General features: G+C 35.2%; 1 protein-coding gene across 1 annotated transcript; it reads right to left on the reverse strand.

Moving 5' to 3' along the window:
* Window positions 1–9,130: 9,130 nt before the first annotated feature.
* On the reverse strand, window positions 9,131–19,540 carry LOC121266771 (syntaxin-81). Its single transcript, XM_041170583.1, has 9 exons — window positions 19,067–19,540; window positions 18,917–18,973; window positions 17,262–17,400; window positions 16,872–16,955; window positions 16,626–16,730; window positions 16,056–16,199; window positions 14,051–14,293; window positions 13,790–13,921; window positions 9,131–9,377 (listed from the first exon to the last, which is right to left on the reverse strand). Exons 3-9 carry the CDS (start codon window positions 17,337–17,339, stop codon window positions 9,234–9,236), a joined length of 930 nt encoding a protein of 309 aa, XP_041026517.1. The 5' UTR covers window positions 17,340–17,400; window positions 18,917–18,973; window positions 19,067–19,540; the 3' UTR covers window positions 9,131–9,233.
* Window positions 19,541–24,902: the final 5,362 nt, after the last annotated feature.

Consider the following 24,902-nt stretch of genomic DNA (forward strand, 5'->3'; position numbering starts at 1 on the left):
GAAATGACGTTATTTGGTTTCAAACTAAACGGCGTCATTCTACTTAAATTTTTTTTAATACGTTATGAATAAAACATCATTTTAATTTTGTTTAAAACACAATTACAAGATTAAAACGATGTCATTCCACTTAAACTTAAGTAGAACGACATCGTTTTGAGTACAAAATATATAAAAATATATATAATTTCTTTAATCGGCCGGTACAGCGGTTTGAACCAGATTCGAACCGGCCGATATCGGTTTTCTCTATTTTCTGTCGCACACCTACCGGTTCTCCACAGGTTGCTGCCAGTTCCGTGCTTTAGCAGCCGGTCTGATCAATTTCCGGCTAGTTTTGATAGTTCCTATATAGCCCTAGTACATTTGGCTTTAAAACTTTTGTTTTAATTAAATCAAATATTCATTAAAATAAATCATAAATAAAAATAGAAGAGGATGCGGTGGGGTATCCCATACGAAAAATCAATTATAAGTATTAGAGCTTTTTCACCCGACCCGCAGGGTAACGAGCAGGGCTAGCCGATTTCTTTAGAGTGAAGCGAGCGGAGGGTGGGTGCAGGGCAAGACCCGCTCGTCCCACCTTTACTAATAACTTAAAATTTTATCCTTAAGATGACTATTTTACCCCTAAAAATCCTAACAACATTTATTTTTCTCCCTTCCTACTTCCTGTACCATTCATCCTTTCTCTCCCTCTCCTTCTCTCTGTTCTTCTTCCCCCTTTTTTGCTTTTACCTTCTTCTTATCTCTTTATTTTTCTTCATTATAACATGGACAAACCGTGGTCATTACCATGATCCTAACACAAAAAACTTCTTCACTTGCTCTTTCCTTCTATGTCTTCTTTTTTGTTTTCGTGATTGTGCTAATTATATTCATGGCAAGTATCTATTCTCACAGTTGGATTTTCTATTTGGGTTTCTCTGTAGTTGGAAATCTGATTTATTTTTTATTACTTGCTGGGAGATTTGTTGTATTTGTTAGGTTTCTTTGTTACTTGCAATATAGCCTTTCATGGGGATTTTTGCCTTAAAAGTTTGGTAGTTGCAAAGATTTGTCTCAAATGGTTTACGGACGAAAAATGACAAAAATATATCCAATCGCCTATTTGATATATGTAAGTGGGATGAGATTGATGCGGGGCCGGGGTGTGGTGCGAAAAAGTGCCCCCAACCCAGGCAGGAGCGGGGGGTGAAGAGGGTTGTTGCCTGCCCATATAAGGCAGGTAGCACCACTAATTATTGTGATGACCTGCATAGTGCTCGAAGGGAGGTGACTGCCAAAGATTTTCTTTGATCAAACAAGTGGATCAACTCGATGCAGGCCATTACTGTTAATCATACAAGAAGTGTTTGGGGGTACAGGAGGCCTTGGTGCGTAGTGATCCAAGTTGGTGGTAATTAAACAAGTGTGTTGGGGATATGAAGCTTGATCGAGCGGAACATACGAAGAATTATCTAGCTAAGTCCAAATGGATGCACTCAAGGTGCATGATTTCTAAAATATTTAGGGGGGTCTTCAATGATTTATTCATAATTTGGTACCTTTTTATAGGTTTGGATCGGACAACTTTCTTTTCTTTTGACATGACTTGTAGGTTGTAGTAGGCCAAGAGCCTTTGGGCCAAGTGGCCTATCTTGTGCGTGGGTAGAATATCTGTCTTGCAAGTCCCCAAAACCCCGAATCATATTGCTTGAAAAAGTGTAGGTTGAAAAAAATGCGGGCGTTTGGATAGGGGGTAAGGAATCCTAAAAGATTACCTTGTTTAGAGGTGTTAAGTGAAGGGATCTATATGCCCATGAATTTGGATTCCCTCTCAACTCTCATTTGATGGCACTACGGATTCCCATCACCCTAAGAATGTTTTTTATTTGGAAAAATATTGGGAGTAGCCACTTTTGTACACCTTACGTGGCATCATCCAAACCACACATCTCCCAAATTCAAAATTACTACCGGACTGAGAGAGAGACGATGAGAGAGAGAGACCGAGATGAGAGAGAGAGACGATGAGAGAGAGATCTGATGAGAGAGAGAGTCGAGGAGAGAGAGAGAGAGCAGGTGAGAGAGAGACGATGAGAGAGAGAGAGTTGATGAGCATAGAGAGAGAGATCTGATGAGAGAGAGAGTCGAGGAGAGAGAGATCTGATGAGAGAGAGTCGAGGAGAGAGAGAGACGATGAGAGAGACGATGAGGGATGAGAGAGAGTCAAGGAGAGAGAAAGGGCTAATGAGAGAGAGAGCCGCTAATGAGAGAGATGCTGGAGAGAGATGATAAGAGAGAAGGGTAGAAGCCAGAAAGTCTGGTGCGTTTTGCTCCAAAAAAAGTAAAAATAAAAAAGACCAGAAGCAGACACGTAGTGTGTGCAATGTGTGCACAGGTACAGTGGTTGTTCTTTAGCAATACTGTTTTTATTTTGGATGAAAATATCTTGATAATTTATTTAATTACATAAATTATTTATACAAATGATTGGGGTTGCTTTACGTATATGTTGGTTGACGTTAATGGTGTACAAGAAAAGTTGCTTGTTTATATTAAATTTTGTTACGATTAATTTTTTATATATGCTATATGTGAAGTGTGCAATTGTTTTATTCCATACAAAACATAAGGAAACATGTTTTAATTGGTACTAAATAATATACAAAAAAAATATTTCAAACAAGATATCCAGCTTTATTTTTTTAAAATGAATAGAAAAAACCATAGTTTATATATAATTTTTTTATTTTCTATACACTTTATTTAATTTTCAAATATTTTATATATATCAAATTAACGGCCTTATATATACATTTGGAATGAAAATATAAGGATATTTTGAGAATAATAAATAATTTCTATAGGATAACTAGGAAGAAATTATACATGAGAATATCATATCTCGAGCATCACATTTCTAAGAACATGCATGCCGAAGGGAATGTATTAGATTCCCGAACCAAACGCTGCCTTAGTTTTTTAATCTTACCTTACTCATCTTCATCACGTATAACGAGTACCTATTATCTCATTTGATTTCAGGGAGACTCCCATCAAAGCAGTAGCCGAATATTTAAATGGTTATATATACAGTCTATATGAGGAATGGGTCTGGCGACCTTGCTTCTATTGACACGCGAATGATAGGTTTGAAATTTCCATTCTTTGGTTAAGATTTATATAGCTTGATTGGAGGATAGAGTACTTAACATTCTCTCAATGCAATTAGTTAGTATGGGTTCCTCATTTAAATAATCAGTTCTACTCATGGACAAGGAAAAGCAGTATTTTTTTCAAAGCATCTGTGTGCATGGTTGGGTATATGCACATGTATGCTCAGATGGTGATTTATGAACTCACATGCCCTTATGCTTGTGTGTGGAAAATGGTCTTAAGTTCTAAATCCAAAACACGAGGCACTTACTAATTCATTCTTCTAATACATGAATCATTTCCATTTACCTTCACTTCAATCAAATTTTCTTCAGCTTACATGTATTCTCTGTAATTTGCACAACAATACCATACTTTCATCAACATATTTTATATCTAATTCAGTATTGAAGTCAAATGAAAGTAAAGTCAAGACAAACATAGAGGATTATCTACAATTGTAATTTAGATTATGATTATCCATGCGCGGCTGATCTATTCCTGTTTATATGTGATAATTCTATTTTGAACTTTGAAAATGGTAATTTCATTGTTTTGTATAGATTTATTTGTACTCATAAAAGAAATGTATTGTATTGGTTTCCCCTGTTAGTATGCTCTATTTGGCTATTAAGAAATATTCTGATCATTTTATTAAAGCTATTGAAACATATTTGTTAAAAGCTATTGAACTTGACACCTGGTAATATTAAAATTTTGATGTTTCCTTTAGTGGTTTCGTTGGTTTATTTTGCTATTTTCAATTCGATTGTCTTGGTAATTTTCTAAATTCCATTGTTTAGAGCAACTGCTTCATAGACTAGATTGATGAGGTTTGAGGACTACACTACTAGCAGTGTAGTGTGTATAGATTGTCAATGCACTTCCCTTATCATTTCTGCCAATCAGTTTATAAGTTTGATTTATAATCGTAAACATCATAAACATCTTCATCACCATCATTTACAAGCATATTTGTTATGTTAGTGTTACTATTGTTATACTTCAATAGATTGACTTTGACATAAACAGAGGTATTGATTATGCAGATGCAAATTCTGCTGTTCCATGCAAATATCAGAGTCATTTGCAGCTTGTCGACATATAAGGCAAGTTGCATTAAATTAGAGTCAGTTTTTAGTGGTCATGGTTCTTACCTAGTCATTGACTTTATACAATGTACCCTAAATTAAAATCTTACTATACATAATTCTTGCAAGATCAGGAGCTTCATTTTGTATATCAATTTCTTATGATTTCATATGGTTTTGTTGGATAGGGTGTGGAGACCCATCATACAGAAATGTCTTGCGTCAATTGATCTGAAAAGTAGTTAAACATTCGGTGCTCAACCAAATAGCCAACAGACGACCTTAACACACGTTCTTTTCTTCATCTACTGCATCATAGAGAATTTCATCATCCACTATGTCCTCCTCAACGCAAAGAAAATTAAAAGGTTTATCATTGTACTCATTCACATGATAACTTAAAACACCTTTAATGATTTTGTGGAAGGGGGAACCAGTTGCGTGCGGTGTTATCATCAACAGACATCCAACAAATAATGACACTACTAAAATCACATGATATGAATTTCCATGGTTTTTTCAAAGTTCAAAACATGGTCAGAAAAATTACTGATAAATGAAATACATCTAGTCTGGTTTGAACAAGCAACAATAATAAATCACGAGGAAAAAGCCTTCAATCCCTTATAAAAAAAAAAAAAAAGTTTTGTTATGATATTAGTAATAATCGGTATAGACTAGAGAACCAATTTTCCGAGTCAAAACATCATTTCTTCCACTAGGAGATTGATATTATCATTAATTTCTGATTTCCAGCATCAGCAAATTTATAACCCACGCTATATCTGAGAAAACATCATTTCTTATGACGTGAAATGATGAAATATGGCTCCGCCATTCAAACCCACTCCTTGCAGAGTAAACTTCATACATGACCCCATCATCGTGAAATAGTGATAACGTTTCTGGCCAATAAGTACAATGCATATCACTATGAACTACACAAAGTCTGCTTAAAATATGTATCATATGAGGAGGCCTTATTTGATGGGACATCCATGGTGGACAAACCTGTTTGAGAGTGGCTATGTGAAAGGTGGGCCAACGGCAAATTCAAGGTAAATTTTATAGTGTTGAGCATTGTGCATTATTTTTAGTTCATATTCTTGTTTGTATTATAGTACCTGTTTTTCAGTTAGTCATTTTACTGGCTTTCTACAATCAAGCAATAAGTACATATCTGGGAGTTGATATTTTCCATAATATTTCAGGAGTAATTTCGAAGAAACACTATTAATAGGAAAAAAACTAAAGGTGAAACATACAAGCGGGAGGAAATCCTTTGTTAGGATTTTGGGAGGGAAGGTAAGCATGATTGGAGGCTATATAATATATGTCACAAATACATTTGAGCTTGAGCCTTACCTATTGATTTTTATTTGAAGCATGAGACGGCACCAAATATGATTGCTTTCTATAAAGAGACGCACTGGTCAAGGCAGAAAGGCAAATTTATCAATGCCATAGTTGAACACAATTATGTGAGTGAGAGTATGATTTAAATTCTGCTGGACTATGTATTGACTAACTAAAGAATGGCTTAATTTCTTTCTTATCATTTTCAAAATCTTTTTTTTATAAGTAATTTTCAAAATCTTATGGTGGAGAAGTTGAACGAGAAAGACCCCGAAGAGGACGTTGATGATGAGGTTGCGTCTATTTTCAAAGAGTTTTAGGGTTCAGACCTAAATATGCACAAAGAATAGGGCACTTAGTCATGCCCCCCATCTCCTTCAATTTTAAAAAACAAGGCATTCTATGGTTGGCCGATGAGAATGAAAGGAACAAGAGTAGTGCATAAATTTACAAGAGTAAACTAGACCAAATTATGGGTGATATGGCTTCCATGAGAAAAGATTTTTCTGAGAATGAGAAAGGAATGAACTTCCAGATGTCTAAGTTGGAGTTCGATAATGAAGGTCATAGAGAGACTCAGGGAGATTCTTAGTCATCTCTGTTGTTGGAAAGACAAGATTTTTTGTGGATTGTATCAATCCAATGGCCATGGCAGTGTGTTTCAATGCCAATATGTTGATTTATGGATTATGTGAAGTGTTAGGGGTGTTATGTAAATACAAGTGGCAAGGGTTAGTTCTCCTTATATAACTATAATATCATTTTTTGGAAGTTGCAAGCATCATACATTCAAGTGCACAGCTACAAGGCATGCTGATGGTATGTAATTTGCTGAAGCTTGTGGTTTTATGATGGGGTGATTATCTTCTCCCTTAATCCTCGCAGCTTTGTAGTGCTTATTAAACTGATTACCGAACTGGTCATATTAAAGACAAATCTGATTCCACACCTGCATGCATGTAGCTGCAAATAACAGGGGTTCTAGCAAACTTATAGGGGCTGTTTGGTGGAAGGCAGTTGTGGAGAAAAAGTGAAGAGAATTGACAACCACCAACCATTTGAAAAATATAAATGGACAGAAGTAACCAACAAAAAAAAAAAAAAAAAAAACACTGATGCTTTCATATTTCTGAAGCAGATTGTAGGTTTCTTTTCCTAGTTCATCATGTTTGCATATGGAAGTCATCAAGAATTAAAATAGTTTGGTCCTCATCTTAAATAGGTTGATATGCGAGTAGTGGAAATGGTAAGTTTGGATTAGTTATTTGATGGTGCATCTTAGATAGTTGGACCTATCATGTATAAAGACATAATATTGGAGTGTTTCATAAGGGTTTGTTGAAATAAAACATGGAGGATTTTATATGGCTGATCAACCTGTGGAGTTGTATACCTTCACTAAAAAAGCATACTAAAGTGATTTCATGGACTCCTCGTCTTGTTCAATGGAGCCTAAGCATATTTTATAACCACATTGCAATTAACACAATGGATATCTATGGGTTGTTTTAGTTAGTTGATTTTTGGGGGTCTGGTCATGAGGATCTTATGATAAATTGGAGTAAGGTGTATGAAATCACCAGTTGGATTTGGGGCAGATTTATAAAGCCATGATAATGTCCTAGATTCTCTATGGGTATCAGCTTTTGATTGATTTGTTGTAGTGACCTAGTACTATAGAAATGCTAATTATTGACTAATATGCTTTGACTTTTCTTATGATTTCAGGTAACTATCAGCCCCTAATATGTGTGGATGAAGAGGCTATGTGGTTTCTTTTTTGGGGAGATGAATTGGAGCTTGTCTCAGCAACATGGAATTCAGTGCAGTGGCTACGTGTGTCTAGAGCTCCAAACATGTATACATGTAGTTAGGGGTGTAAGGAGTTCGGTCCAAACTAGGACCAAAGTTGAGACCAGTCGATCTCAGTCCCACAAATTGTGTACCATAGAAATTCGGTCCGGTCTCAGAGTCTATAAATTTTGGACCAGACTGGACCCCTATAGATATATTAAAAATATTTTTAGTAATTTAATATATTATTTTTATATTATAATTATATAAGTTAATGATATAATTTTCATCTAATTTATTATCATTAACCATATAAAAATAAAATAATATATGCTATCAATTAAAATAAATCATAAATCATGTGATAATTTATGTCATTATATGTAAATAGTTAATACATTATACATTCATACATACTCTACTATTTACACTTAATTAAAGCAATTAGGATTTTTTTTTTAAATACTTAAGTTGTAAGCAAGCATGAATAATTTATGTACAATGAAATTATTTTATATTCGTTAATCATAAAAAAATGTATGACATTATTCATAATTATACATATTAAAAAGTAAAATCTAAGTTAGTAAGTAGTAACTATCAACATTATAAATATAATTATAGTTAAATATTTTTTTAATGAATTAGTTACATAATTCAAATTAATAGTTCACTTAATTTTAATTTTAGTAATTTAAATAATTTTTTTATTAATTTATTTGAAAAAAAAATGAAACAAAATAAAAAAATAATTGGGCCTGACCGACCGATAGCTACTAGTCCGGTCCGGGAAAATGGACCGAAAATTTCGTTCCATCACCCCACGGACCGGACCAGACCAATTTACACCTCTACATGTAGTTACAAGCAAATATATGTTATGAACAATACAATATGCATGTAGGCTTCCCTCTTGTACTTCCCATTTTCCATGTATTGATGTATTTCCATTGGCTTAATTGACGTCGGAGTCTGGGACACGTTGTAATGAAGCAAATTCTATGTTATATAATTTCACTGTTATATGGATCTAGTTGATGTTTTTCCCATGGTTTTCATATGCATGTTTTTCCCGTATTTTGGACACAGGAATGGCCATTGGAGGAAAAACTTATTATTCTTTTTGACAGTTGTAGAAACATTGGTGGGTGCAAAAAACAAAAATTGTTGAATTTTTCATTCGAAGCCTTTGTATACGTGTAGTGATGGTCATGGTTCGTGGAAAAAGGTTCAAATCACAGGTATTTCCCATAAGCAGTTTCTATGGAAAAATACCTACTCGCGAGAACATGTTTATAGAAAATGGGTAATCTAAATATGGTTCTGAACTTTTACCTACAAGTTGAGTTCATGGAAATTCACAGAACCGGCGAGGTTTTGTGGGAAAAGGGGTAGGGCTCCTCACCTTTACTGACGACCACCAGGTTTGGTTGGGAAGGAAGTAATTTCCACCAACAGTTTGTATCGGTTAAACTGTAACCCACGATAACATTTCGTGGCAAAATGTCCTATTTATCACAAGAACTTTGAAAATCATTGCTTATATGCGGCGAGGTCAAAAGCGTTTCACAACCGTTATCGTCGTGGGAAAAAGTGGTTTTACGCCACGAACTGGGCTTTTGGTGGGAAAAGTGATTTTAACACTTTCATTCTATGAGCTCCCATGGACTGGAATTGGTGGGAAAAACGTTTTTCCCACGGTAATCATGCTTTTTGCCACCATCTAAAACTAATGTCACAATATAATATTGTCACAAAATTTTGGATCATTTTTTTTTCCTCTTATCAAATATACAAATAGTACAATGTATTTCTCTCGAGTAAAGCATTAAAATCATTGGATCAATCCATTCAACTATACCAATCAAGAAAGATGATAGAGAAGGTAAGTACAAAAAGAAAAAGAATAAGAAAGGTCCTGCTGCTACTATTCCGCTGAATAGCTTGGGTTAACTCTTTGTTACCAAGCTCTACATTCTTTGTAGCTTCAACAGCCTGTAAAAGTAAAAGAGCAAAAGACATGATAACGAAAAAGAGAAACACAAGTTAGACTAAACGCCGCATCTAGAATAGCATGGGAAAAACAGCAGTCATCACATTTAGCTGTTACTAAAAAGAACAGTGGAGAAAAGGCATGTTGCATTGTGTACAGTTCAAGTATTGCACCACACTTGCTGCCCTAGGAAGCTGGTAATGCAGTGTTTGGGTGACAGCCAAAGTCATGTTCAATACCCAGCATGCCTATTCATGTCTTGTTGGTTTTAAATGTTCCTCAGAAGGTTTTGATATCTATAAGAAACTTTAGAAAAAGTGGGTGGCTTAGAGCAATATGTATAAACCTTATGAGGAAGGAGGATTGGGTATTAGGGATCTTCAAGAAATAACTTATCAAAAAAAGTGGTCTTCAAGAAATAAAAATTGCTCTACATATGAAACTTGCATGGAAGTTTTTGTATCATAGATTCATAATTCCTTGTGCATTTCTGGGTCTCTTCCATTTCTGGCAACTGCCACTTGGAGGGATTCATCCCTGTGGTGATCAATCCTTTCCCTGATTAAAGATGTAATAAAGAAAAAGGGGAAACTCAATTTCTGGTTTGATAATTGGTCTGCACTGGGTATTTTAGCTGAGAAGGTTGATAATGTGCAGCATCCTGAGACCAAGCCACATGATGTGTTGACCCCAGCTAAATGGGAGGGGGAAAAGTTGTAAGTAATGTTGGAAACAGATCTTTCTAGACAAATCAGTGCCTTGTCAGTGGCCCTGAAATGGGGGAAGATATTCCTATTTGGAAAGCTTCCGAAGATGGCAAATTCTCAACCAAATCCACATGGTAAGTAAGCCGGGAGAGGGGACAAGTGGCTGGTTGGTATAAATGGTTTTGGTGTAGTATGCTTCCCCTGAAAGTCCCTCAAAAGAGTTTTGTGGCTTCACAAAGCAAATAAAAATGATCAATTTGGTTTGTTGATTAGTGTGCTTCCTTCTATTATAAGTTGAAATTTTTGGGTGAGATGTTGCTCAGCTAGGATGGAGAATCGACATGGAGATTTTGCTGGTCATATTTGAAGATCAAATTCTCTTGCAGAGGCTCTCTCTGAAGTTTCTTGGGTGAAGAGCTGGGCATGTCCATTGTGATGTATTCTAGGGGTGGGCAAAATTTATGATTTTCCGACTCCGGTCAAATTCTGACAAGGCTACGACTCTGACGGAGTCAGAGCCCACATAGACTCCGAACTCCGATATTTATTTTTTAAAAAACATATAATCAAAACAACGTCGGTTCACTTTTAGAGGAACGACGTCGAGATTGTTCGATCGAGCTTTCGTTCGAGTGTGGCTTGAGCGAACATCACATAGATTGTTCACTCGAGCCTTCGACTCAAATGCATGGACTATCAAGACTGATGCGGGGGATTGTGGTTATTTCATATTTGAATGAAATGTATGACATTATTAATATTTTGATGCTGTAAATTTAAATTTATTGCGACTTGTAGTTTTAAATTTAAATTTATCATTTGCGAGTTGTAGTTTGATTTAGTCATTGTATTTAAATTTTAGCTTTTTAACTTATTTTTTTACAGTATTTTAGATTTTTTAATTATTTTTTTTACATTATTTTATTTTTTTAAAAAATATTTTTAAACAAGGGTGGGCCAATCTAAATTTCAGATTGGGCCTTGGATATTGGGTTGTGGGCCTAGGCCCAACTGAGTAGGGCAAATGGGGCCCAATTGTTGGGAAGCCCACTTCTACTCCGGTCAGATCTCTGAGCTCCAACTTCGAGCTTTGAACTCCGATCAGAGTCAAAGTCGGAGTCGGAGCAGTTTTTGGCCTCTGACCCTAGTCAGAGTCGGAGGTCGGAGGTGGGCATTCCAACTCTGTCAGAGTAGAGTCGGAGCCCACCCCTAGTGTATTCTCATATCTTGGGTTAACATTAATTTTATGTAAACAACCAAGTCATAGGTTGTTAAATGGGTTAGACCAAGAGCAGGGTGGTTTAAACTTAATTTGGATGGAAGCAGCAATGGAAATCCTGGTTTTTGTGGCTGCGGTTGTATTATTGGGGATTGCTTTGGGTGTTGTATAGGAGGTTTTTATTTTTTCTATGGATGGGTTCAAATGTTATGGCAGAAATGAGAGCCATACTATATGGTTTGAGATTGTGCATTTCAAGGAACATTTGTCCTGTTGAATATAATTCTGGTGTTGGTCTGGGTGAAGTATATTGGGAACATTTGGAAGTTTGGGAGGAGATTAAGGGGATGTTTGGTAAAAGTTTCCATCTCATCCCATTCATTTCCTTCCCAAATATCATTCACACACAAACACTTTTAAACTAATTCATTACAACTTTTTCAAACTAATCATTACAATTTTTCCAAATGAATGACATGTGCTTTAATAACAAGGAGCGTGCAGCGGGAAAAATCTGGAACTTTTTTGTATTCTCTCTTTTCCAGTGGTTTTCTGCTATTGTATTGAAGGGAGGGAATGTTCATGAGTTTTTATCTTCTTTCTAGCCTACTAGAATGTAATTAGGTGTCTCACTTTGTATACTTCCTATGTACTTGGGCATCGCCTAATTTCATTCACATCAATAAAGATTATTATTTATAAAAAAAAAAAAAACTTTCCCAAACATCCAAATAAAAAACAAAAAATAATTCAACTTTTTCAAATTCCAAAACAAAAATTATATTAAAAAATTATATTCTAACAATATTTTACTTTTAACTTTTTTTCTCTCCTTTTCCAAAACCTAATAAATACTTAACTCAAACTATCTCACTACTATTCACAAACCATCTTACTACTATTTCACAAAATTCTCATCTCATCTCATTCCTCAAGCATCCTCTAAAACTGCCAAAGTGAAGCTCAATGTTCAATTTCAGCATGTGTGCAGAGAAGTTAACCAAACCAAGGATTTTTTTTTTTTTTTTTATAAGTGAATTTTTAGTTTTAGATGAAAGTTTAAAATATTATTTTTTAATATTATTATTGTTTTAAGATTTGAAAAAGTTGAATTGGGATTTGAAAAAGTTGAATTGTTTATTATATTTTGTGTGAAAATTTGAAAAAGTTGTAATGATGAGATGAGATAAGATGAGAAGAGAATTTTGTGTTTTGTCTTTACCCCAAACCTGCCTAATGTGAACAAGAAAACCAAACCAATGATTTTCTTGCAAACAAGGGTGGTACTTTATCTGTGCTAGATGCACAACATGTTCTTAAAGAGGCTATAGGAGTCTTGAGGTTAGAAAGGGCTGATTTTGCCTACCTAAGATTTAAAGGAGTTTTGTAGAGGTGTCTTTTGCTTTTATGAGACTGTTTTTGTTATGTTTGTGTAGGGGTTGATCATACCCTGATGTAAGTTTGTTAATGAAAGTTTTCTTTGTTAAAAAAATAGTCACGCTCAAGAATACTCAAAAGAATTCAAAACGACGTCCTTCCCGAATACCTGATACACGATATTAAGATTGGGCTATAATCATTTTAACAGAGGAAGAACGGAGAAACAAAAAGTTAAACCTGAGAGAAGTATCTACATATTGCCACATATTGCCAATACCCCTGACTGCAAAAATTCTTAATCTGATCATATATTAGATCATGAGCCTAATCAGTCGACGCCCCCCCCCCCCCCCCCCCCCCCCAGCCGGCGGGGAACAAAATAAACCCGTGACTATGATTCATACTCAGGTCAGGTATTGGTCTAACATATTTAGAGTTTATATGATAACCTTGTATTTCCAAGTTTCATGAAAGGATGGATCGGTGGGCTTCCTCTTCGCTATATGTACAATATAGCGAAAGAACGGAGAAACGAAATTTTAATCCTGAAAGAAATGCACACTGGCATACCCCTGACTGTAAGCTTGCAATTCTTAATCTGATCTCCCCCCCCCCCCCCCCCCAAACAACAAAACCACCAAAAAAAAAAAAAAAAAAACAAGAAGTTCACTATGATTCGTACCTAGTTCAGGTGTTGGTCTAAGGTATTTGAAGTTTATATGATAACCTTGTATTTCAAAGTTTCATGAAAGGATGGATCGGTGGGCTTCTTCTTTGGTAAACATACAATAGGACCTGACAAGAGAAGACATGCAAGAGATCTAACAGAGAATAGAGTTTTTCCTTCCCTTTTCTTTCTGTTTGGGGGCATGGCTTGTTGATGAGTTTTTTGCCCTCTAACCATATAAAAAAGTTAAGGCTGACTGAGCAGCCACCTTGGCAGCCTTCACCCGCAATGCATGATGTAGAGTTTTGAACCCAGAGTACCAATGTTTCCTCAGTTACTGCCTTGTAGCTTGATGGCATTTGCCTCCCTATTAGGGATGTCCGTGGATAGTATCCCCCCCCCCCCCCACACATATAAGAAAAATATGGAATATGCTCTAACCTGCTCGTATAAAATTTCTATTTGTTGAGCTTGTTGCAAAACATGTGTGGACATAAGGTGATTCAATGCTGACAATTCCACCATCTTAGTTTCAGTTTCTTGAACAACATCAAGGAGACTTGACAACTCTACCTGCATAAGGAATAGAAACAAATAAATTTAGCCATACAAGGACCTCAAAGTCCAGAATTGAACAAGAGAGGAAACACCTGTATAGAAGCATCAAACAAAATGTCATCAGAGAATCAATAAGCTCGCTACCTGAAGGGCACGTGTTTCATCATCCAAATGCTGCTGCTGTAGTCTCAGAGGATCAGATTGAAGTTCATTGAGCTCCCTGAGCTCTGATGCATTTGGTTTAGATGAATCTTCAGAATTTGAATTTGCATTACGTTTAAGTTTTCTTCTAGGCATTGCTCTACTAATGGCATCCTGAAAGCGTATGGCTCTTAGCTGATCAAACTGTATTGTGACCGAATGAAGTCTCTCGCTTAATATTAAAACCTGCAAATCAACAAAGTCGAAATAAAATAAATCTAGCATTCATACCATGCAAAAAACAAAAAAATGATAGGTAAACAAAATTTTATTGATAATAGGGATAGGCAATAGCCCAAGTGCACGGGACATTTCATCACCTATGCTTGATGATCTAGTGATACCAAAAAAAATATACCAATCAGATACTAGAAATTCTTACAGATTGATTAAAACTATTAGCCACAAAACATATTTATATAAGTCACCCACATCTAAGTCAGTTAGAAGGAGGGATTCCATATCAGAGCAGAGAAGCCAGTTTATGTGAGCATATCAATGAAAATATGAATTTGATCTCACAAAAAGGTTTAAATAAACTAATTGGTCACTTCCAGATCGGGTATGATCAGACTTTTCAAATCCAGCCTTTTCAAGTTGGTCAATTGCACAAAATCCAGTGGCGAATGGCAAGGTGGCCATGGCCCCCCAAAAACTCAGAAACCTGGCCCCCTCCCTCAGCTTTTAATATTTATAAGGGATAGATACAAAATTAATGCCATGGAATGCCTCAATTAATTTGCTCCCCGTCTTTTTGTTTTATAGATAAAAGAATTGTTCCATGTTTTTTCAACTATTTTACTCCTAGAGGTTTTAAGATTGATCAAATTGGTCCCTCCATTAAAAATCAGTTAGTAAACCAGTAACTATGCTGACATGGCTGCCACATGTCAAAAGACTCAAAACAAATTTTAAAATTGTTTAAACTTATATATTGTTTAAAAAAACATTAATAAAGAACAAAAAGAATTAGAAAATATGATAAATATAAAACTTAAAAATCAGAAAATGAAACTATAAACTTAAAAATAAAATTGAGTTCAACATAAAATAAAACTACGGGAAAAAAAAAATAACTCCAGTGGCCTCCCACCACTAGCCACCCATCCAATGGGTGTCTTTGGGATGGTCACCCCTGAGCCGCCACAGGCTGATGCACAGGGGTGGGTTAGAGAGCCACCAAATCGGGTCGCCTCAAAGTGGCTTGTGATGGCACCACCACAAGGTGGCCAGCAGTGGGAGGGACAACGCTCACCTCCCTCACACGCTTTTTTTTTTTTTTTAAATCAGTTTTTAAGCTATAATTTTTTTTTTCAGATTTTGATTTTGAGGCAAACTATAAGGAATAATTTTTCATTTAACCATAATTTACAAAAAAATATCTCCTACCCCCTGCCCCCTTCCCTTTTTTTTATTGGCACCGGGTGTCCAAAAACAAAGTCCCGACTAATCCCGAGAGTGCACAAACCCTTGGCAAGAAGTTTTCTGTAAGTACACCTCGGGTAATTCACAGGGAAGTTCCCCCAATCTGATGGCCCTAGAAATTATTTGCACCCAAGAGGAATCGAACCTTGGACCTGGAGGGAGCATACCACCAAGACCAAAGCCTTTATCACTTGAGCCAACTCCTAGGGTTCCCTCTCCCTTTAAACAATAGAAAAAAGAAATAACCTCCTTTGTCCTCCAAAAATCTATGATGACTACTAAAACTCAAAATTTAGCCTCAAAAAATTTCCATAAGTCAAAAAAAATCTTTTCCAAAAACACATAGTACATGAATTCCTTCAACCTCTCAGGCATATAGATTAAATTTTTTATTTATTATGACATTAGTTCCCTTAGCTTTTTTTTTCTGGATTGGGGAGAGTGGGGAGGGGGGCATATTACAGCCAACACGAACTCCCATACGACTAGACAAATTTTAGTAAAGCATGTAAAAGAAGCATACCACGCCATGTTTGTGTGCTATAGTATCAACATTTGAATTATCGGCCCTTATGCCAAGCCATCCTTTAGAGTCTGATTCTTCACTATTTATGCCATTTTTTAAAATATCAATTTGTTCCTGGCATGCTTTAATGAAAGCACTAACCTGCAAAGCATTAATTTGGGAGACAAAGTAAGCATTTCCTGATGCCAATGCAGCTCATTACAAGAAATGACAGGTGGATTTACCTACTCAGAATGATAAGCAAAACATATCGTTATTCTGTTCTGGAGAATGAAAGCAAGCGAGACTAGACAATTAATCACTTGCAATAAAAATTGAAATAGGGTCAATGTGAAAGGAACTACAATGTTTCTTAGATGTACAGATAACATACTTAAGAAAGAAATCATATTGAATGCCTGGCAGATCTAACCATGGATAATATGAGAATTTTTTTATAAGTATGAGAAAAGATTACCACAAAAACATTAACTTTGCGTTAATTGTTGATGATGATATTAATATTTCATTAAAAGGGATATTAATATTTCATTAAAAGGGTTTCTGAGGATAAGTTTGACAACTTACTTCATGCTCAATGTTGTCTCTCTCCTGTACAGTAGTACGATGAAGATCCACATAATCCTTTCGATGTTTCAACATAAACTGTTCCAAAGCTTTGATGCTTTCAAGCTTATAGATGACAAGGAAAAAAGTTAACTACAAAACCGTACCTAAACATTCACATGCCCCCCTTCTTTCAGAGGAAAATATATGCTCTTATAGAACTATTATTTATGATCAAACTCTACTGAACTTATAAAAAGAGTGTACCGTCTTCAGTGCAGCTTTTGTGAAAGATGACCTTTGTAGAGGTTTATGAATTATGAAAGATGCCAAAATGGCTGCCAATTTCGACTGCATAAGGAAACAAGACTTGATTTAGAGTGAGAAAAAGGAAGGGTGCAAGGAATTTACAATGGTAACAAAATTGGGCTTCGTGCAAAGACAAGATACTGAATGGGAAAACAAATTATATGAAAAAAGATTTATGCAGATACATGTACCTACAGAATTACAGGAAAACAGAAAAAGTTACAACTTGTATATTTATCCATACATCATGCCAAACCCTATTTTTCAGAACATTTATCATGCAAAGCTTCCACTCAAGAACGTCATCTTAAATATGACTAGAGAGAAAATGGATCCTAAGTAACGAACCTCATCATATCCCAAAGATAGGGCAGTCTGCCGTACAACATCCTTAAAATCCTCAGTCCTGTCTCTTATTCTCGACATTCTTCACTATCAACCAGCTTAGAACAAATCCTCTATAAGCTTGAACAGAACCCAAAGCACACTACAGAGAGCACAAAAAAGGCAAATTCCCAGAAATTACATTACAATAACAATTGATCATAGATTTCACGATAAAGACTGTAGTTAACCTGGATATACGAACCCCAATTTTTAATCTGCAATGAATTTGAAATTACGATTTTTGATCATTCGCCATTTCTAGTGAAACAATCCTGGATCAGAGACTGATAGGGGAGAGAGAGAGAGAGAGAGAGAGAGAGAGAGAGAGAGAGAGAGAGAGAGGACCTTGGGTTGTTATGTCTCAAGACGCAGTGGGAGGCTAGAAGCTGGGGATTGTGAAGAGGACTAAAGAAGTTGAGAGAGGCGATTGCCGATGAGCAATGATTTATGGTTCGGGACTTTCCATTGAGCAAGGTGTGAAATTTGGTTCTTGCCACTAAAACTGCACTGTTTTTGTCACATGATTTTTTTGTTTTTTATATTTTTGTGACCAAAAGGTTAGAAGGTGTTGGTGGTGACTTGTACCATTTTCATACTCTATAAATCCAAAACAAATCTGAAATTATATCCTACAAAGTAAAAAATTAAAAATGGATAGTTGAAATAATGCAATTCATTTCATTCCAACTAAAGCATGTAGAACTTAAAGCATACTCTTTAAAAAAATAATTCTAGCTGTCAATTTGCATACTCATTAAAAAACAAAACGCAAACAGAATTTCATGATTAATGGTGCATGCAATTCAGTACTCTATATATATAAAACCAGTGTCCCAACATTACAGCATGTCTGATGCAATTCAGTACTCTCTATATATGCAAGTCAGTATGCAAACAGAATTTCATGTCTAATGCTTTTTGGACCAGACTAGACTGACATTACAGCATTAGATCATATATAAGCCCTAAGCCATCCTATATTATATAAATGCCAAGTACCTTAATATCAAAACCATGAAATTAAATTATGGGCCCTGCAATATCGAAGTATCCCAACTGGTATAGAGTATATCTGTATATTTAATTTTCATGATACTGATTTTAGTAAGTGCAGAGACCATTTAATTTCGTTGCCAAACCAAGTAACAAAAAATGCCATCGTTTTCAAAACTCCCACTATAATTAGGTTGGCCTTGAAGCATTTCTCTTCCATGCATGCAAAAATTAGCAGAGATTGAAACATAGATTACCATGGAGAGCACTAAAATTACTACTACCAAAGTGCCAATCATCGATGCAATTACAGTCATCATAAATGAATAATCACAAAAAAGAATAACCACAATCTGGCAATCTGTAATTTAGATTAAATTTGTAAATCTATAATCACAGATGAACCACATCATTAATCAATCCCAAAACAGATTTATGTAACCCAGCTGAGGACAAAAAAAAAGAAGTCTAAATCCACCAATTATATACGAATTTATAATCACTAAAAGTCTAAATCTACCAACTATATACCAAATATATGAATCTAAAAAATCCAAATCTACCAATTATATACCCAGCGATGGAGGGGCTGCGAGAAAGAGAGAAAAAATCCAAGACCGTACCTTAGGGGGCTGCGACGGAGGGCTGGAGAGGGGAGGGATAACGACGGAGGGGATGCTCTGCTAGGGTTCTGAGGGAAAATGTGAGAGAGAGGGAGAGAAGAAAAATGCTAGCACACCCTCCAAATCAGCATTGTGAAATATCTATTTTACCCCCATTTAAATCGCAACCTTCCTCTCTCCCTTGCTGCTCACCAGACACCCACGACGGATTAGATTCCCCTTTCTCCCATCTTCTTTTTCCAGTAGAAGTGCCCACGATGGATTCAGATCCTTTCTCCCATCTCCAGCAGCAGTTCGATGCAGGAATCGTGGGTTACTCTTTTTTCCTTCAATTTTTCCTTGGCAAGAGGTTACGCTTTTTGCCCTCCCTCTTTCCCCTTCAACATTTGTGGACAGTTAGGATGATACATTGGTCTGCGATTTTTTTGCCCATTGATGAAATCGTATTTGTGATTTTTTGTAGCTTCGATTTTTGGTCTGTGATAACTGTGATGAGATCGCGATGAAGAATAGTGAAATGAGAATATTATTGAGATCGTTTGTAGCTTCGAAACAGTGATGAGATCATGAAATTTTGTCTGTGATGACGAATTTTTTTGGTCTGTGATTTGGTGTTGCGCAGATTAGAGATTTGGTCTATATATCTGTCAGATGATAGAATCTCAAACTATTTATTTTAAATAATTCAATAATTTTACCAAATATTATTTGGTTACAATTCTCAAACAGGTCTAAAGTTCAATTGCTTATAAAAATAAGTTTGAAATACATCTAACTCCTAACTAGTAAACCAAGTTATTAGTAAACCAACTTTTACGACTATCACGTTCCAAATAACCAACAATATATATAAGTAGAAGTATTAATAATTATTTAAGTGGGAGATAATTCATATATTTCTTATTTTTTAAGTATTAATTATAATTTAAATTTACTTATTTTTTTAATTATACCTCATAGTTTTTAACCTCATTATCTTTTAAGTATTAATTCTAATTTAAGTATTAATAAATCTTATGTTTCTCATTTTTAAGTATTAATTATAATTTAAATTAAAGTATTTTTTAATTATACCTTATAGCTTTTAACCTCATTATCTTTTAAGTATTAATTCTAATTTAAGTATTAATAAATCTTATGTTTCTTATTTTTTAAGTATTAATTATAATTTAAATGTACTTATTTTTAAATTATACCTTATAGTTTTTAATAAATTATCTTTTAAGTATAAATTTAGTATTAATGCCCATCTTATGTTTCTTATTTTTTAATTATACCTTATAGTTTTTAATAAATTTTCTTTTAAGTATTAAATTTGAGTTTAAGTATTACAACATAGGTGTACACCCATTAGAATACTTCAAGATCTGTTAGAACATGATAACGTGTTCGAACGGGAAATCATTATGTTTGAACGGTTGCAACCCAGATTTCAGACACGAAATAGTGACAAACACAATCTCAGAGAACATATTTATGGGAGAAACACAAATTCATGAGATGAATATTTCACAAATATTGTACAAACACAAATATATTTTCATATTTGTTCAAAAACACAAATATATTCCTACATCCAAACACAAATATATTTACATGTTTCTCACATCTAAACACAAATATATTCTTCTAACCTTAATTTTTTGTTCAAAAACAGAAGAGAAAATAACTAATTTGAGTTTAAGAGAACATAAATTTGAGTTTTTTAATAAAACAATCCAATGGAAATAGAATATTAAAATAAAAGAACTTACCAATTTGAAGAGAAATAAAGAGTTGATGTCTTGCCCTCTCACGGTCTCTCTCACGCTCTCTGTATCTCAAGAAAAATGTAGCACAAATGTCCGGCACGTTTATGCTTTTGGACGTCTTATTTCTTATTTTCCAATTCGAACGTAATTTACTAATCGTTTAAATCCAAAAACAGCAAGAAAGTTGAAAACGTCTTGTTCTATAGATGGCCCCAGAAGAAAGAACACAAAAAAAGTAAAAATCTAGCTCTTTTCCGGACTGGGAATTTTTTTCCCTTTTTGCATAACTAAAAGGACATGGCTTGAGTTGTATACATCACTCTCCAACAACCATTTTGATGGCAGTCTGGATTTACAATGGTATTTGACAATCTCAAAAACAAGGAATATGTGGAGGTGAACCACTTCATTCAATTGCTTGCTTTTAGTACATTCCAAAATCTTAATTGTGGTGGCTAGCTCACCAGACATTATTGTAAAGTCCCACACAACTCAATCTCCCTGAAATGATCTTAAAATACAGCCCCACTAACATCCATTGCTTTACTTGTTTGGAGATAAGAACAGTTTTCTAGAATGTGAGAGTAATTTGTAGGAATGATTCTCATTAAAAATTGTAATATAGGTACAAGGCAGTATATATAAATTACAGCTGAAGAAAAAAAGGAAAGAATAAAGTAGGAAAAAATATATTAAATGCTAACTTCTAAGGAAACTAAATCTCCTAGAATATTCACACATTTACAGTCAATATCTCCTAGAATATAACATAGTTGACTAGACAGATTTTAGAAACTTTCCAACACTCCCCCTCAAGCTGGTTTGAAGATGTCTTCATAGCTAGCTTGCTGATTAAGTTTTCAAATTGTTTCTTAGAGAATCCCTTTGTAAGTATGTTGCTACTTGCTCAGCTGTAGAAATATAGGGCAAACAGATTACCCCACTATCTATTTTTTCCTTGATAAAATGTTTGTCACCTTTACACGTTTTGTTCTGTCATGAAGAACTTGATTGTGAGCAATAGCTATTGCAGCTTTATTATCACAATGCAATTTCATTGGCAATGAACTAGTAACTTTCAACTCTTCCATCAATCTTTTAATCTACAGTGCTTCACAAATTCCATGAGCAACAGCCCTAAACTCAGCCTTTGCACTACTCCTTGCCACCACATTTTGTTTCTTGATATGCCATGTTACTAAATTTCCTCCAACAAATGTGCAATAGCCAGCAGTTGATCTTCTATCAGTGACACTTCTAACCCAATATGCATTAGTGTATATTTCAACTTGTAAAAGCCCATGACCTCCAAACAATAAGCCTTTACCTGGAGTCCCCTTTAGGTACATTAGGATTTTGTATACAACATCAAAATGTTCAGGTCCTGGTGAGTGTATAAACTGGTTTACCACACTTGTTGCAAATGTTATGTCAAGCCGTGTGTGAGAGAGATACAGGAGTTTCCCTACCAATCTTTGGTATTGTTCTCTATTGATTACTTCTTTAGGTTTAGCTGGTTGGAGTCTTAGATTTGGCTCTATAGGTGTTTCTGCAGCTTTACACCCTAATAAACATGTTTCTCCAAGTAAATCAAGAACATATTTTCGTTGGGAAACAAATATACCTTTCTTTGACCTTGCAAACTCCATGCCAAGAAAATATTTCAAGTTACCTAAGTCTTTGATTTTAAACTCCTTAGCAAGAATCTTCTTTAATCTGTAAATTTCATTGTTGTCATCCCCTGTCATAATAATATTATCAACATAGACAATAGTATAGCTAATTTGCCTCCACCAGTGTGTCTATAGAACATAGTGTGGTCAGCTTGACCTTGGCAATAGCTGTGACTCTTTACCACCTTTCCAAATCGTTCAAATCAAGCTCTAGGAGATTGCTTAAGTCCATACAAGACTTCCTCAAGCTGCACACCTTCCCCCTTACCTTCTTTACCTTTAAATCCTGGTGGTAGATCTATAAAAACTTCCTCCTCTAGGTCTCCAATTGAGAAACTATTCTTCACATCTAATTGATATAAGGGCCCATTGGAATGGACTGCTAGGGATAGTAACACAGATTGAGTTCATCTTGGCTACAGGAGCAAAAGTTTCCTGGTAGTCAATTCTATATGTTTGAGTGAATCCCTTTGCCACAAGTCTTGTTTTGTACCTCTCTACATTACCATCAGCCTTGAATTTGGCTGTAAATACCCATTTACAACCCACAGTCTTCTTCTCCTCTGGTAGATCACCAATTTCCCAAGTGTCATTAGCAATTAGTGCATTCATCTCTTATTGAACAGCCAATCTCCATTCCGAGTGATCTGAGGCTTCTTGAATGGTTCTTGGAATAAACAAATGAGAAATATTGAATGTAAAGGCTTTATGAGTATCAGAGATCTACGATAGGATAGATGTTTGTCAATAGGATGTATGGTGCAGGTTCTTACTCCTTTCCTAAGGGCTATAGATAAGTCTAGATCAGCAGAATATTCTTTAAAAGGAGTAGGACTGGAAGAGTTACCTGGTGTATTGGAAGGATCAACTTGTAGAGGTGATGATGATTGACTTTGCTCCAAATTGGAAGAAGGATTTTTGTTATTCTGACAATCTCTTCTTCTAGTATAAACACGAATTTCATATGAGGTAATATCTGGGAGTATTTCTCCCCCTGGTTGTGAATCACTTATGCCTTGTACAGGTAAACTTGGAATTCCATTATTTTCACTAGATAAATTTTTATGTTTCCTGACCTTTTAAAGGAGTATGGATGTTCATCTCCATGTCAATGAAAACATTAGGAAAAGATTAGAAGTTTGCCAGAACTCATCTTCACTTTTCTCTCTCTCCCCTGAAGATAGTTATGACTAAAGTAAGGTTGTTTTTCAAGGAAAAAGACATCCATATTGATGTGAGCTTTCTTTCTAATAGGGTTAAAACATTTGTACCCTCTTTTATTAGGAGCGTATCCAAGGAAAACACATTTTTCTGACCTGGGGTCAAGTTTGGACCGAAGATGGGTTGGTATATGAACAAAAACAGTGCACCCAAAAACTTTTAATTGTAAATCTAATGTTACTCAATAAGTAAGGAAAAACTCCTTTAGGCAGGCTAAATGAGTGATATATTTTAAAACACGAGTAAGCATCCTATTAATGAGATAATAGGCAGTCGAAATAGCATCACCCCATAAATATTTAGGAACATGCATAGAAAACATTAGGGCACGTGCAACCTCTAATAAATGATGATATTTCCTATCTGCAATACCATTTTGTTGTCGGGTGTTATGACAAGTAGATTGATGTTGAACACATTTTGCTGACAAAAAAGTTCCTAAACATTTGTTAAAGTATTCAGTACCATGATCAGTTCTAAGAATATTGATTTGTGATTGGAACTAATTTTCAACCATATGATAAAAATCCTTGAATAATTTTTCAACTTCAAATTTATCACTCATCAAATACACCCAACACAACTGTGTATGATCGTCAATAAACGTCACAAACTATTTTTTTTCCAGATGCAGTAGTATTTTTGAGGGACCCAAAACATCACTATGAATTAAATAAAAATGTTTTGATGCGTAATAACCTTTTGATTAATAAGTGTTCCGATGACTCTTGGATAAATGAGAAGTATCACGATGAAGAGAGTTGCAATCAACAATTTTAAATAAGCTGGGAAACAAATGTTTTAGATAGAGAAAACTAGGATGTCCAAGTCTAATATGCCAAAACATAATTTGTTCTCGTATAAGCATTGAACTAGTACTACTACTACTACTAAAACCCTGAGCTTATTAATGTTGAATAGGGTCTCATCAAAATAATAGAGTCCATCAATCATCCTAGCACTGCCAATCATCCTCTCCGAGAATTGGTCCTGAAATTCACAATGGGAGTCAAAGAATATGACATGGCAGTTAGAATCCCGTGAGAGTTTACTGGCAGACAGAGAATTACAAGCAAGTTTAAGAACATGAAGGACAGATTTTAGTTCAACTTTGTCAAAGATTTGGACAGAACCTATTCCTGCAATGGATAAGAAACTTCCATCTTTTTTATTACCAGGACAAAGGTAATAAGATTGAAAAAATTGTTAAGTACTAGTCATATGGTTGAATGCACCAAAATCAATAATTCATGGTGCAAGAGTTAAGCTACAAGAGTAGGTACTAGGGGGTATCACCTGTTTGGGCCAAGAAACTAGTAGGAGGACCAGATATAGGAGTGT

The sequence above is a fragment of the Juglans microcarpa x Juglans regia genome, chromosome 5S (assembly GCF_004785595.1).
Source record: "Juglans microcarpa x Juglans regia isolate MS1-56 chromosome 5S, Jm3101_v1.0, whole genome shotgun sequence".
In the NCBI taxonomy this organism is placed as follows: domain Eukaryota; kingdom Viridiplantae; phylum Streptophyta; class Magnoliopsida; order Fagales; family Juglandaceae; genus Juglans; species Juglans microcarpa x Juglans regia.

Excerpts from the sequence above, each read along its gene's own strand:
- LOC121266771 (XM_041170583.1), bottom strand. The coding sequence starts at position 17,339 with ATGTCGAGAATAAGAGACAGGACTGAGGATTTTAAGGATGTTGTACGG. Across the intron at positions 16,731-16,871 it reads CAAAAGCTGCACTGAAGACG|CTTGAAAGCATCAAAGCTTT; the intron begins GTACACTCTTTT and ends GTCATCTATAAG. Across the intron at positions 16,200-16,625 it reads GAGACAACATTGAGCATGAA|GTTAGTGCTTTCATTAAAGC; the intron begins GTAAGTTGTCAA and ends AATGCTTTGCAG.